This window comes from Hemitrygon akajei, chromosome 9 (genome assembly GCF_048418815.1).
Source record: "Hemitrygon akajei chromosome 9, sHemAka1.3, whole genome shotgun sequence".
NCBI lineage: Eukaryota > Metazoa > Chordata > Chondrichthyes > Myliobatiformes > Dasyatidae > Hemitrygon > Hemitrygon akajei.
Window position 1 is genome coordinate 142,785,890 of NC_133132.1, and position 14,290 is coordinate 142,800,179.

General features: G+C 40.7%; 1 protein-coding gene across 2 annotated transcripts in view; it reads right to left on the bottom strand.

Moving 5' to 3' along the window:
• Window positions 1–14,290, bottom strand: part of mtmr9 (myotubularin related protein 9) — a 91,992-nt gene that overhangs the window by 47,355 nt on the left and 30,347 nt on the right. Inside the window, exons 3-4 of one of the 2 annotated variants that reach the window (XM_073057164.1) lie at window positions 4,979–5,104; window positions 2,360–2,452 (exon numbers count right to left, since the gene is read on the bottom strand). In XM_073057164.1, the coding sequence (XP_072913265.1) occupies window positions 2,360–2,452; window positions 4,979–5,104 (219 nt within the window). Of the gene's footprint in view, window positions 1–2,359; window positions 2,534–4,978; window positions 5,105–14,290 lie in introns of both variants that reach the window. The other variant, XM_073057163.1, reaches the window with a different exon arrangement.

Consider the following 14,290-nt stretch of genomic DNA (forward strand, 5'->3'; position numbering starts at 1 on the left):
AGTGGTTTTCTCAAACTATCTCTTGTTTGAGCTTAGAAAAAATTAGAAGTGTTGTTTTTGATCCTTCAGTTAAATTTGAAGAAACTTGGAGACCATTTATTCAACATTTTCATATGAGTTAAATTGTCTTTTCCTAAACCTCACTTTTATCATCCTTAATTATTTGGATGGAGGTTCGGAGTTATTGGCATTACTGTATATATCTAACATTACGCAATGGCCCATGTTGGTTAGTGTTTTTTTTCCTTCTCTTTTTTTGGTTTTTTTTTTCTTTTTATTTCTTTTGTTCATAAATACTGAGTTTGGGAGGCTATATATATTGATTATTATATATTTGGATGTCTACTTAAACTATTAACCATGTACTCTCAAACACTTTGTATTCATGTTTCATTTATGTTTGCTTAAAAATTAATAAAAAGATTTAAAAAGAAAGAAAGAAGAGATCCCACCTCAGCCTTCGAAATTCCAGTGGGTACAGGCCCAGAGCCATCATAACATTCTTCATGTGAAAACCCTTTCATTGCCGGAACCATTTTTGTGAACCTCCTCTGAAGCCGCTCCAATGCCAGCATTTCACTTCTTGGATAAGGAGCCCAAAACTGTTCATAAGCCCAAAACTGAGGCCTCACCAGTGCCTTATAAAGTCTCAGCATCACACTACAGCTCTTGTGCTCTAGACCTCTGGAAATGAATGCTAACATTGCATTTGCCTTCGTCACGACTGACTCAACCTGCAAGTTAACCCTTAGGGCGTTCTACACAAGGACTCCAAAGTCCCTTTGCATTTCAGATTTTTGGATTTTCTCCCTGTTTAGAAAATACTCTGCTCATTTATCTCTGCTACCAAAGTGCATGACCATGCATCTTCCAACATTGTATTTCATTTGTCACTTTCTTGCCCATTCACTAAATCGATCTAAGTCCTTCTGCAGCCTACCTCTTTCCTCAACACCCTACCTGCCACTCCACTAATCTTCATACTGAGCGCCTGGGAGGCAACATACCATCCCGGTGTTCAAATTTTGTCAGCCACGCATTTATCTGCTAACTCATCCTATTCTTGTCCTCACTAGCACATGGCACAGACAGCAACCCTGAGTCTGCTACCCTGGATGTCCTGCTTTTCAGCTTTCTACCTGGCTTGCTAAATTCTCTCTTCAGGACCTCCTCATTATTTCTACCTTTTTAACTGGTGCTAATATGTACCACGACTTCTGGCTGCTCACCCTCCTCCTTTAGAATGTCACAGACCCATCTGAGAAGTCTTTGATCCTGGCACCTGGGAGGCAACAAACTATCCGTGTGTCTCTATCACGTCCACCTAATCTTGTGCCTATTCCTTTAATCCACTATCACAACTGCACTCCTCTCCCTTACCCTTCCAGAAGCTGGTCAGTGTGGCTCCTTCCGCCGCCTCCCTCCCTGGCAGGTTGCCCCCCCTCAACTGTATCCAAAATGGTATACTTATTATTATTTTGCCTCCAGGTCACAGTTCATCTCATCCCACTGAATGCAATTTTGCCCTGTCATCTGCCTGTCCTTCCTCACAGACTCACTACACACTGCATCGAGACGTATACCAACATCTCCATCCTCAGCCCTATCACTCCAGTTCTCATCCCCCATCAAATTAGTTTAAACCCTCCACACCAGCTCTAGCAAATCTACACGCAAGGATATCAGTCCCCCTCAGGTTCAAGTGTAACCTGTCTTTTTTGTACAAGTCATACCTTCCTCAGAAGAGATCTCGATGATCCAGAAATCTGAAACCCTGTTCTCTGCACCAGTTCCTCAGCCACTCATTCATTTGTACGTAGTATGGAGAGTAATTCAGATTACTACCTTGGAGGTCCTGTTCTTCAGCCTTTTCCCTACCTCGCAATGACAGATGTAAAGGAGGTGCACACTAATAGTAGCAGAACATAAAATATTGATTTTGTACTGCACTGTAATTTGGAATGCTTCTAACTGCAAACATCTTTAGAAAAGTCAAATGTTTAATTAATTAGAATTAGTTAAGAAACTCCATAAATAGATGACTGGTTTCATATATTTAAAGAATTTGTAATAACGGGTAAAATTTAAAACAGCTTAGGCTAAAATACAATATATTCAGCAATACAGTAAACACTTGCCTGGAGTAAGTCAAGGGAACTTATGAAAGCAATTTGGAAATCAGATTAAAGAAAACTTCTCTCAGTGAGACATTATCTTATGAAAATAGGAAATGTTTGCAGATCCCAAGTCTGTGGATAGATGCAAGAATATAGTTAAGTATAGTTAGAAAATGACAGCACCTTGTGTGCTTTCAAGCTTGCTTTTCTATACAAAAGCTACAACCATCTTAGATGCTCACCATTCCATTCTTTTTATGATAGTAGCTGAGGACAGGGAAGCGACCACCTTGACGAAACGTAGCAACCTTTTTCAGAACCTCATCATCAATTGACTTTGGCACCGTGACAATGGGAGGGTAGGACGGGCAGACAGCGAAATCTTTGTTAATGTAACTAAGTCGCCATTCATCAGTCTGATATTAGAAAGAGCAAAGTTATTTTTAAAATCAAAATGCTCATTTTCAAATTAAACAATTCATTTGAAACACTTAAGGAGATTCACAGCAGACTTTTTGTATTTTTGAAAGATTATATAATCTTACATTTCGCAGTGATTTTTTTGACGAATGCATGATTTCAAAGAAACAGCTTTGAATTCATGTAGAAAAATTAATATTATTTATAGCTTAAATATTGTACAGGATTTTCCTTAACCCAAATGTAATAATGTTTTTTCAAAATAAAGAATCAAACCAAACTTGGACAATCCAACAAAGAGAAGATCCTGTTCTATTCCCAAGATCTTATTTCTTGCTAAAAACAACAAATTTCATGACTAACTGCTTATAATAGCATGCTGAGTGCAAACAAAACTGTTTGAGAATGTATGTTTTCAGAAGACAGCAAAGTTTAATCTATTTAAGGCATACAGAATAGCTGGACAGAAGAATTCTCTTTCCATATTTGGCAGCATGGATTTTATAACACAGCTTCATAGCAGGGCATGTGCAATTCAGGCATTTTTGGAGCATCTTTTTTGTCTGAGCCAGACAGCCAGGTAAATGCTGAAATGACAGTGAAAGCACTTAAATTTCTTTTGATCCAATAAAATGGCCTGGAACTGGATTCCATTTTAAGTCTTTCTTTATTTTCCATCTCAATATCTCACTCACATCTCCTAACTCAAATGCCTTTGGCCAGTTATTGTATTTACTACTGCCTACAGAATACATGCTGCTCTCATTCTTTCAAGGGAAGATCCTCACAATAATTTTTTTCCACATCAGTCCAAATACCTGTTATTCATTTCCACATTAGTCTAGTTATTCAGCTGACTCTCTAGCCAGCTCTGTCCAAGAGCCAAACCATCATCTTCGTCCACAAGGTCCTAGAACCCAAAAACTCAATCCACCATGTCTTTGCCAATTTTCATCTTCCACAATGGACCAACATCTTATACCAGCTTTGCTATACATTTCTACATTCTTTGCTTAAGATTTCCAGACATCTTTGACCTCTGTTTATTCACTATTGAATAAATAGAATGAACAATCCTCAGTTAGTACAATAGTTTTTTGAATATATAAATATTCTGATAGTGACCAGGAAATTTACATCTTTCACTGGTGATAAATAAATTCTTAACGAATCTATAATAAATCCGGGACAATTTTTACAGACTTTGTTCAGCTGGTTATAATTACATAAAAGCCAACTTAGCAGCTAGCAGAGAATAAACAATAGTTGAGAATGACAATTTTCTCAAATTTATATGGTGGTACCTCAAATGACTGCAATGGGGTGAGGGCCGATGTGCGGGAAATGGAGGCGATGCGGGTAAGGGCATCTTTGATGACGGCAGAAGGGAAACCACGATTCTTAAAGAAAGAGGACATTTGGGATGTCCTGGAACGGAAAGCCTCATCCTTGGAGCAGATGCGGCTGAGATGGAGGAACTGGGAATAGGGAATAGAATGTTTGCATTTGGCAGGGTGGGAAGAGGTATAATCAAGGTAGTTATGGGAGTCAGTGGGTTTATAGAAGACGTCAGTGGACAGCTCATCTCCTCCATTTCCCACACTTCGGCCCTCACCCCATCCTCCAGTCACCACAACAGGGACCGTGTCCCCCTTGTCCTCACCTACCACCCCACCAGCCTCCGTATCCAGCACATCATTCTCCGCAACTTCCGCCACCTTCAACAGGACTCCACCACTAAGGACATCTTTCCCTCTCTACCCCTCTGCTTTTCGCAGGGATCGTTCCCTCCGCGACTGCCTGGTCCACACGTCCCTCCCCACAGATCTCCCACCTGGCACTTATCCCTGCAAGCGTAAGTGCTACACCTGTCCCTACACCTCATCTCTTACCACCATTCAGGGCTCCTTGTTGCCACCCACTTCAACTCTGCTTCACATTCCCATTTGGATATGTCCATACATGGCTTCCTCTACTGCCATGATGAGGCCAAACTTCGGTTGGAGGAACAACATCTCATATATCGTCTGGGTAGTCTCCAGCCCCTTGGTATGAACATCGAATTCTCCAACTTGCGGTAATTCCCTCCCTCTCCCTTCCCCCATTCCACCTTCACTCTGTCTCCTCTTCTAGCTGCCTATCACCTCTCATGACTCTGCCTTCTTCTACTACCCATAGTGCTTTCCCCTTAGATTCCTTCTTCACCTCTCCTGCCTATCCCCTCCGTGCTTCCCCTCCCCCACCCCTTGATCTTTCCTCTGATTGGTTTTCCACCCTCCCCCCACCTTCTTTATAGGGCCCCTGCCCCCTCCTTCTTTAGTCCTGACAAAGGGTCTCGACCCGAAACATTGACTGCTTCTTTCAACGGATGCTGCCTGACCTGCTGAGTATATATATACACTGAATTTGCAACCAATTTTCTTTTGACAGTGTGGACTCACCATTGCAGAAAGCAAAGTGAATTCGTGCTCTGGAAGAAAGGAATGCCATCCATCTTCTAAGACCTCAAACATCGGTCGAAAAAAGAAAGGATACATTAATGTAGTGGAATCCAGAGTGGATAATGCCTGAATAAAGGAAAATAAGAGGAAAAAAAAAATCACAAATTCAATCAGCAAAATAATTCCATAACATTTTTGCAACATTTTTTTAATAAACAGTTGTACACAAAGCTTACAATTCTATTCCATTCTCTACAAGCTTTTTGTTTAGGTACACTTAGAACACTTGCATTATCTCCACAGATGTCACTACAGGTTAACCAGGAACTGAGGCCTAGCCAATGAGCCCTGAAGTTTGCAAGCCAGCTGCTGCATTTCAACACCAAATACCCTGCCTTCATTTGTTAGCAAGTAGGAACAAGAAACCAAAGAATGAAGAGCATACCAAGAGTTTTCTCACAGGGTTGAGTTTCAGCCCACTTACCTGTACTGATTCCACCTAGAAAATATTTTCTGATTGCACTTAGTTTGAAACTTCAAGTTTAAAAGTTCAAAGTAAATTTCAAAGTATATATCCATGTCACAACATACAACTCATCTTCTTGCGGCATACTCCATAATAGAATAATGACCTTGATAGAATCAATGAAATACTGCACCAACTGGGTGTTCAACCAGTGTGCAAAAAACAACAAACTGTGCGAGTACAAAAAGAAATAAATAATAAGAAAAAAAAAGTCAATAACTATCAAGAACATGAGTAAAGAATCCTTGAAAGTGAGTTTTTAGGTTGTGGGAACCTGTGGGTGTGATGCTGCCAGTCCATATACTCTTCACTACACATCTATAGAAGTTTGTCAAAGTTTTAGATGTGATGCCAAATCTATACAGATTCTTATGAAAGTAGAGGCACTGCCGTGCTTTCTTCGTATTTGCCCAGGACTGGCCCTCCGAAATAACATTGAAGAATTTGAAGTTGATGACCCTCTCCACCACTGATGAAGACTGGCTCATGGATCTCTTGTTTCCTGCTCCTGAAGACAACAATCAGCTTCTCTGCCTTGCTGACATAAGTGTCATAAGTCATAAGCTGACATAAGTATGACCACACAGTCATAAGTGTAAAGTGAGTAGAGCATCCTGATGATCCTAAAGAGCATCTTTGCTGTTTAAATATCCAGAGTTGAGTGAAGAGCCAATGAGATGACATCTGCTGTGGACCCATTGCTCCTGTAGGCAAATTGGACTGGATCCAAGTCACATCTCTGACAGGAGTTAATATGTTTAATCAATAACCTCTGTTTATATCATTGTGGATATAAGTGCTACTACATGATAGTTATTGAGGCAGGTTACCACATTCTTCATGGGCACTGGTCTAATTGAAGCCACCATTGAGTTTTTAACACAATACACACACCTTCACCTTTTGCCTTTTCCAAATCAGCAGTTTGGTCCATTTGTAAATCAAGAAGCCTTTGGGTCTTATCGACTGTCTGGTGTGCTAGGAGGAAGCTACTTCTCATTCAACCATAGGACACAACAGTCTCTCACTTCCCTCCGATAACAGCAATCTTGCCCTCAGGTCCTCAGTTTTGTTCTCCAGCAACTGCACATTTGCTAAGAAAATGCTGGGTAAAGGGGATCTTACCCCTCTGTATTTCAGTATGGCTTGGAATCCCCCTTCCTTCTTACTGTGACGATGAATCTTCATCCACTTAAAGGTGCCATACCTGATTGGTTCTGAATCTTTCAGAAGATTGTGAAATCTGTAGATCATTAATTTGAGCTTAAAGGATATTTGCACGCTGCAGATTGCAGTGAGAATAATTCGAGGTAATTTAGAAGTATTGTACGAATCTTGCAGAATGTCGCCATGGTTCACCATCGCCATCTTGCTACAAATTATCACGAGCAAAAACACTTGACCACTTCTTCCTCCTCAGTTAAAAAAGCTTCAAATTTAGAGTTCTCATTCCAGTTTTTAGATTGTTTTCTCTAAAAAAAAAAAAAATTCCAATTCTGAACCCAAGATAACAACATTTTTCTAAGTCTGGTTGAATGATCACTCCACATTTGAATTATCCCACTATAAGCGGCCACGCTTTCAGATATTTAATCTTGGAATCCTTTCCCTTAACCTCTGCCCATTTAGCTTTCCACATTTAAGACTGAAGCATTGTTTATCTGTGGCCTTCTGACCTAATGTAAGAACATAAGAAATAAGAGCAGGCCCATCTGGCCCATCAAGCTGCAAATTTTACCATTTAAATAATAATCCGCTCTTTCATTTTTGCTTCCAAAGTGGATGATTTCACATTTACCAGCATCTGCCAAACCCCTCTTCACTCACTTAGCCTATCTATATCTCTCTGCAGACTCTCCGTATCTGTTGTACAACTTTTTCACTCAATGTAGTATCATCATTGAACATTACACATCACATTACACTCGGTCCCCTTTTCCAGATCGTTAACATACGTCATGAACAGTTGCAGCCCAGTACACTGCTCACCACTGATTGCCAACCATGTTAGCACCCATGTATTCCAACTCTCTGCTTTCTATTAGGTAACCAATCCGCTATCCAGGCTAATACATCACTCACAACTCTATGCATCCTTATCTTATGGATAAGTCTTTTATATAGCACCTTATCAAACGCCTGCTGAAAATCCAAGTAAATAACGTCCATCTGTTCCCCTCTATCTACTGCGCTCATTATATCTTCAAAGAACTCCAGTAAGTTTGTCAAACAGGACCTGCCTTTGCCGAATCCATGCTGCATCTGCTCGATGGATCCATTTCTTTTCACATGCTTTGCTATTACTTCTTTAATGATAGCTTCAAGCATTTTCTCAACTATAGATGTTTAACTAACTGGTCTATTGTTACCTGCCTTTTGCCTACATCCTTTTTTTGAACAGTAGCATGACATTCATTGTCTTCCAATCTGCCAGGTCCTGTCCAGAGAATTTTGGTAAATTATCACCAAAGCCTCGCTATAACTTCTGCCATTTCTTTCAATATGTTGGGATGCATTCCATCAGGACCAGAGGACTTATCTATCTTCAGGCCCACAAGTTTGCTCAGCACTACCTCTTCAGTGATAGCTATTGTATTGAGGTCCTCACCTCCCATCACATCCATAACATCTCGCTTTGGCATATTAGACGTGCCCTCTGCCCTGAAGACTGACACAAAATTCAAGGCCTGTGCCATTTCCTCATTACCCAATATCAATTCCCCTTTCTCGTCCTCCAAGGGGCTTATGATCACTTTAGCCACCGTTTTCCGCTTAGTATAATTATAAAAACTTTTACTATCTGTTTTTATATTTTGTACTAGTTTATTTTCATAGCCTATCGTTCCATTCTTTATCGCTCGCTTTGTGGTTCGTTGTTGCTTTTTAAAGTTTTCCTAATCTTCCAGTTTCCCACTACTCTTGGTGACTTTGTATGCAAGAGCTTTTAGTTTGGTGCCTTCTTTTATTTCCTCAGTTATCCAAGGCTGGCTCTCCCCACCCTTACTGTCCTTGCTTTTAACTGGGATATACTTTTGCTGAGCCCCATGCAAAATCTCTTTCAAAGTCTTCCATTGTTCAACTATCTCACCATATTGCCGTTCCCAGTCTACACTAGCCAAACCCTCCCTCATCCCATTGTAATCTTCACTGTTTAGGCATAATACTTTGGTCTTAGATCAAACTACTGCACCTTCCATTTGTATGAAAAACTCAATCATACTGTGATCACTCTTTCCAAGAGGATTCCCAACTACAAGATTGCTAATTTTAACTGTCTCATTGCACCCTGCTCTGCTGGGTGAGAAGCCGACAGTGATGCAGGTGGATGCTTCCCTGGTGTCATGGATTATTGATTACCTGACTGGCAGACCACAGTACATGCGTTTTCAACACTGTGTGTCAGACAGAGTGGTCAGCAGCACTGGGGCTCCACGGGGGACTGTCCTGTCTCCCTTTCTGTTCACCATCTACACCTCGGACTTCAACTACTGCACAGAGTCTTGCCATCTTCAGAAGTTTTCTGATGACTCTGCCATAGTTGGATGCATCAGCAAGGGAGATGATGCTGAGTACAGGGCTACGGTGGGAAGCTTTGTCACATGGTGTGAGCAGAATCATCTGCAGCTTAACGTGAAAAAGACTAAGGAGCCGGTGGTGGACCTGAGGAGGGCTAAGGCACTGGTGACCCGTTTCCATCCAAGGGGTCAGTGTGGACATGGTGGAGGATTACAAATACCTGGGGATACGAATTGACAATAAACTGGACTGGTCAAAGAACACTGAAGCTGTCTACAAGAAGGGTCAGAGCCATCTCTACTTCCTGAGGAGACTGAGATCCTTTAACATCTGCCGGACGATGCTGAGGATGTTCTACGAGTCTGTGGTGGCCAGTGCTATCATGTTTGCTGTTGTGTGCTGGGGCAGCAGGCTGAGGGTAGCAGACACCAACAGAATCAACAAACTCATTCATAAGGCCAGTGATGTTGTGGGGGTGGAACTGGACTCTCTGATGGTGGTGATTGAAAAGAGGATGCTGTCCAAGTTGCATGCCATCTTGGACAATGTCTCCCATCCACTCCATAATGTACTGGTTAGGCACAGGAGTTCATTCAGCCAGAGACTCATTCCACCGAGATGCAACACTGAGCGTCATAGGAAGTCATTCCTGCCTGTGGCCATCAAACTTTACAACTCCTCCCTTGGAGTGTCAGACATTGTGAGCCAATAGGCTGGTCCTGAACTTATTTCCACTTGGCATAATTTACTTATTATTATTTAATTATTTATGGTTTTATATTGCGATATTTCTACACTATTCTTGGTTGGTGCGACTGTAACAAAACCCAATTTCCCTCGGGATCAATAAAGTATGTCTGTCTGTCTGTCAAAGGACCAGATCTAAGATAGCATGTGCCCTTGTAGGGTTAGTAACATGCTGTTCAAGAAAGTCATCATGGATGCATTCTATGAAATCCTCCTCAAGACTGCCTCGACCAACTTGATTCACCCAATCTGTAACCCAAATTAAAGTCCCCCATGATAACTGCCATTCCATTGGTACGTGCCTCAGATATTTATTTCTCTGTTTATTGCCTGTGCCATTGTAATGTTATTATTCGGTGGATGATAGACAACTTCCACCAGCGACTTTTTTCCCTTTAATATTCCTAATCTCTACCTAGATGGATTCAAAATTCTGCTCCTTAGATCTTATATTGTCTCTCACTATCTCATCTTTAATAAGTGCTATCTCACCTCCCTTACCTTCCTGCCTATCCTTCCATATTACCTGATATCCTTAGATATTTATTTCCCAATCCTCTCCACCCTGGCAACAATGTCTCTGTAATGGCCACTTACTCATACTACTTTGTACTGATTTGTGCTACAAGTTCACTGACCTTGTTTCAAATATCAAAGGCATTCAAATAAAGTGCCCTTACACTCATGGCGCTTTTAAAATCTTGTAATCTTTTACTCTTTTGCACTTAACTTTTCTTCACTCCACTTTTACTTTTTTCTTTTTTTAATCTTTTGCTTTTACTCTATCTTTATCCACACTTTTCTTTTTTACTTTATTCATACTTCTCTAATCTGTTGAACCTCAACCCCTACTATTTAGTTTAAAGCCCAATCCACAGCCCTAGTTATGCAATATCAACATGTGATACACTGTGGGCAGCGCGGTAGCGTAGCAGTTCGTGTAACGCTATTCCAGTGCCAGTGACTGGGGTTTAATTCCCACTACTGTCTCTAAGGAGTTTGTGCATTTTCCCCTGACCATGTGGATTTCCTCCCACATCCCAAATTCATACGGGTTAGAAGCATCACGTAATCGGGCGGTGAGGCTTGTTGGGCCAGAAGGACCGGATACTGTGCTGTATCTCTAAATAAAATGTTAAAATACCTGCTACATCTTTTGATAACATTTCTCTGGTGACCTGATCTTGCATTAAAGATAACATTGGTGTTAGTTATTTATTAACCATCATGTCTACTTAATTGTAACCTGCTTAATATCTCATCTGACTCATGCAACTTAAATACTGCAGCGATCCCTTTGAATGGAAGTGGGAGTAAATAATTACCTTAAATGTATAAAAAAATCACAACATTCTACAATGCTAAGGCAAATGAGTTTGCAATTGAGCCATCTAGACAAGGTACTTCAAACCACAAAACTTAATTCTTGTTAATGCTTCACTAACATAACTTGCTAATTTTGATTGTTGCCAGACACTGACAATGAAATAAGTTTATTACATATTATGATAAAAACAGGTTAAGTCTCCTTTAGCTTGGACCAATCACACTTTCCCTAAAAAAAAGATATATTTCATAAATTTAATTTGATTTGGAAGCCACGTGCCCCTCAAGTCTGCTGAGTCATTCAATAAGACAAAGGTCCAATTTTCTACCTGATCCCATAAACCTAGCCTAATGCATAGACAAGAATGTCTAATTTATCCTTAAATACAGTCAATGAATCTGGCTCTCCAGCACTCTGGGTTAGAGAATTTGAAATATTTATTGGAGTCAGAATCATACAGTATTAAAACAGGCCTTTCAGCTCAGCTGCTCTATGTTGACGAAGATGACCCATACAAACTTGTTTCATTTGCCCATGTTTGGCCCAGAACCTTTTAAAGTTTTCCTATCCATGTACCTGTCTGACTGTTTTTCGACAATTTTTATTGTACCTACCTCAGCCACTTCCCTGGGCAGCTCATTCCATATACATGCCATCCTGTGTGTAAAAGTCAACCCTCAAGTCCCTATTAAATATTTCCCCCTCATCTTAAACCTAAGCCCTCCAATTCTTGGTTCCCCAACTCTTGAGAAGGACTGACTGCATACATCACATCTATGACTCTATAAGAACACCTCACAGTCTCCTATATTCCAATGAAAAAGTCTTAGCCAGTCCAACCTCTCCCTATAACACAGTCCCTTGCATCCTGGCAACATCCTTATCATCAAGAAATTCCTCATCTTCATGACAAAGGATTACATTGAAAGATTAGTAGAGCATTGTGGGCTGAAGAGAATGCACTGTGCTGTCTGCTCTATGCTCCTTGTTCATCTTAAATAGGCAACTCCTTATTCTCAAACTTTGTCTCCTAGCTGAACACGCCCACCCTACAGAAAACACTCTCAGAATCAATCCTGCCAAACCCTTTTTCAAACCTTCACAATTTCAACAGAATTTCCACTCATTCTCCTAAACTCCATGGAGTGTAGCAAACCTTCTCAGCCCTCCTTCGCAAGCTAAAGACTTCGTCCCAGGAAACTCAAAGAACCCTCTCTGAACTGCTGCCAGTTCAGTATATTTACCCTGATAAAAGAGAGTAAAATTGTCCATAGTATTCCAGGTATGGTCCTACTAGCACTCTGTATAACTGCAACAAAATTTCTCAATCTTGAAGGCACTCACCTTGCAACAACCTATTCTACTCCCTATTATTATGCAAGATATGTTAACTATAGGCAAACTTTCTGTATTACTTGTTCAAGGATAATGATAGCTATGACAGTATTCAGCAGTCTCACTTTTAACCAATACTCTGCTTTGTTGTTTTACCTGCTTAAGTATTCCATATTCCAGAGTAACACACACAAAATTCTGGAGAATTCAGCAAAAAAGGCATCATCTACAATGTTTTGTAAAAGCATTCAGCCCCTAACCCTTTGCTAACATCAATGAGTACTACGACCAGGGATTTTGGTCAATTTAACTGAGAATTTTTTATTTGTGAATCACATGTAGACAGTAGTGCACAAAAAAAATAGGAAAATTGTAAAGCACGAAAAAGTAAAAATTCAAAATTGAAATGTCAAAACTTCAAAAGTATTCATCCCCCTCCCCCTCCCCCCATCCTAGGTCCCTCTCTGCCCCTCTCCCCTTTCAACTTTCTGCTCCTTTATCTCTACAGTTCTTTCATGCTTATCCCCTCCCCCCTTTATCCTTCCTCTGACTGGTTCTCCACCTGGCGCCTCTAGCCCTTCCCCCTCCCCTATCTCTATTACTAGGCTTCGGCCCTCTCCCCCCCCCCCCCCCCATTCCTGATGAAGGGTCTCGGCCCAAAACGTTGGCTACTCTTTTCTCACAGATGCTGCCTGACCTGCTGAGTTCTTCCAGCGTCGTGTACGTATTCTTTGATCCACAGCATCTGCAGTTGTATTTTTGTGTTTTTATTCATCCCCCTTTGCTCAGTACTTAGTTGAACCACTTCTCACAGCTATTACAGCCAGTGGTCTTTTTGAATAAGTCTCTATTAGGTTTGTACAATGTGATGGAACAAGGTTTGCCTATTCCTCCTTGTAAAATTGCTTAAGCTGTGCCAGCTTAGTTGGGGAGTGGTGGTAGAATGATGCTGAAAGATGAACTTCCTCCCCAGTTTAAGCTTTCTGGCAGAAGCAAACAGGTTTTTATCCAGGATCTCTCTGTATTTATCAGCATTCATTTTCCAATCAATCCTGACCTGACTTCCAGTCCTTACTGCTGAAAAGCATCCCCATTGCATCATGCTACCTCCACCACACTTTACAGTCAGGATGGTGTTACCTGGCTGATGTGCAGCATTAGATTTATGCTACATGTACCATTTAGTATTGAGGGAAAAAAGTTCCATTTAGTCTCAACCAACCACAAGACCTTTTTCACATCTTTACAGTATCTTCTAAGCAACGCTTTGTAAAACCTTTACGGGCAAAGATACCACTTTTTTTACGCCAGGACGTCTTTCTTGCCAATATTCCATAAATAAATACCCTTTTTGAGGAAAGCCTTAGAGATTTTGGAGCCATGAACTTCTCCAGTTGTGGCCACTGACTTCCGCAGCTCACTCAGAATGACTGTTGCGTCACAGTAGCCTCTCTTACAAGTACAATTCTTCTCCAATGACTAAATTTTAGAGGGATGGCCTGACCTAGGAAGTATCTCTGTACTTTCATATTTTTTCCCACTTCTTCAAGATAAACTGCACTGAGCTCCAAGGTATGTTCAGTGACTTTCAGATGGTCATGTACCCTTCCACAGATTTGTGCTTTTCTATTATCATTTCCCTGTTTTGTCTTAAATGCCCTTTCGTCTTCATTTTGGTTTGGTCTGTTGAAAATTTACCATGCTGTTGGATCTTACACAGAGAGGAGGTATTTATTCTTATGAATGCATTGAAAATCCTCCAATGTTGTTTATCAACCAAGTGGGTGAGTTGGTAAGATAATATACAACATTGCATCTGAGGAAAGTTAATGTAGTAATTACAAAGGGGACGAATACTTTT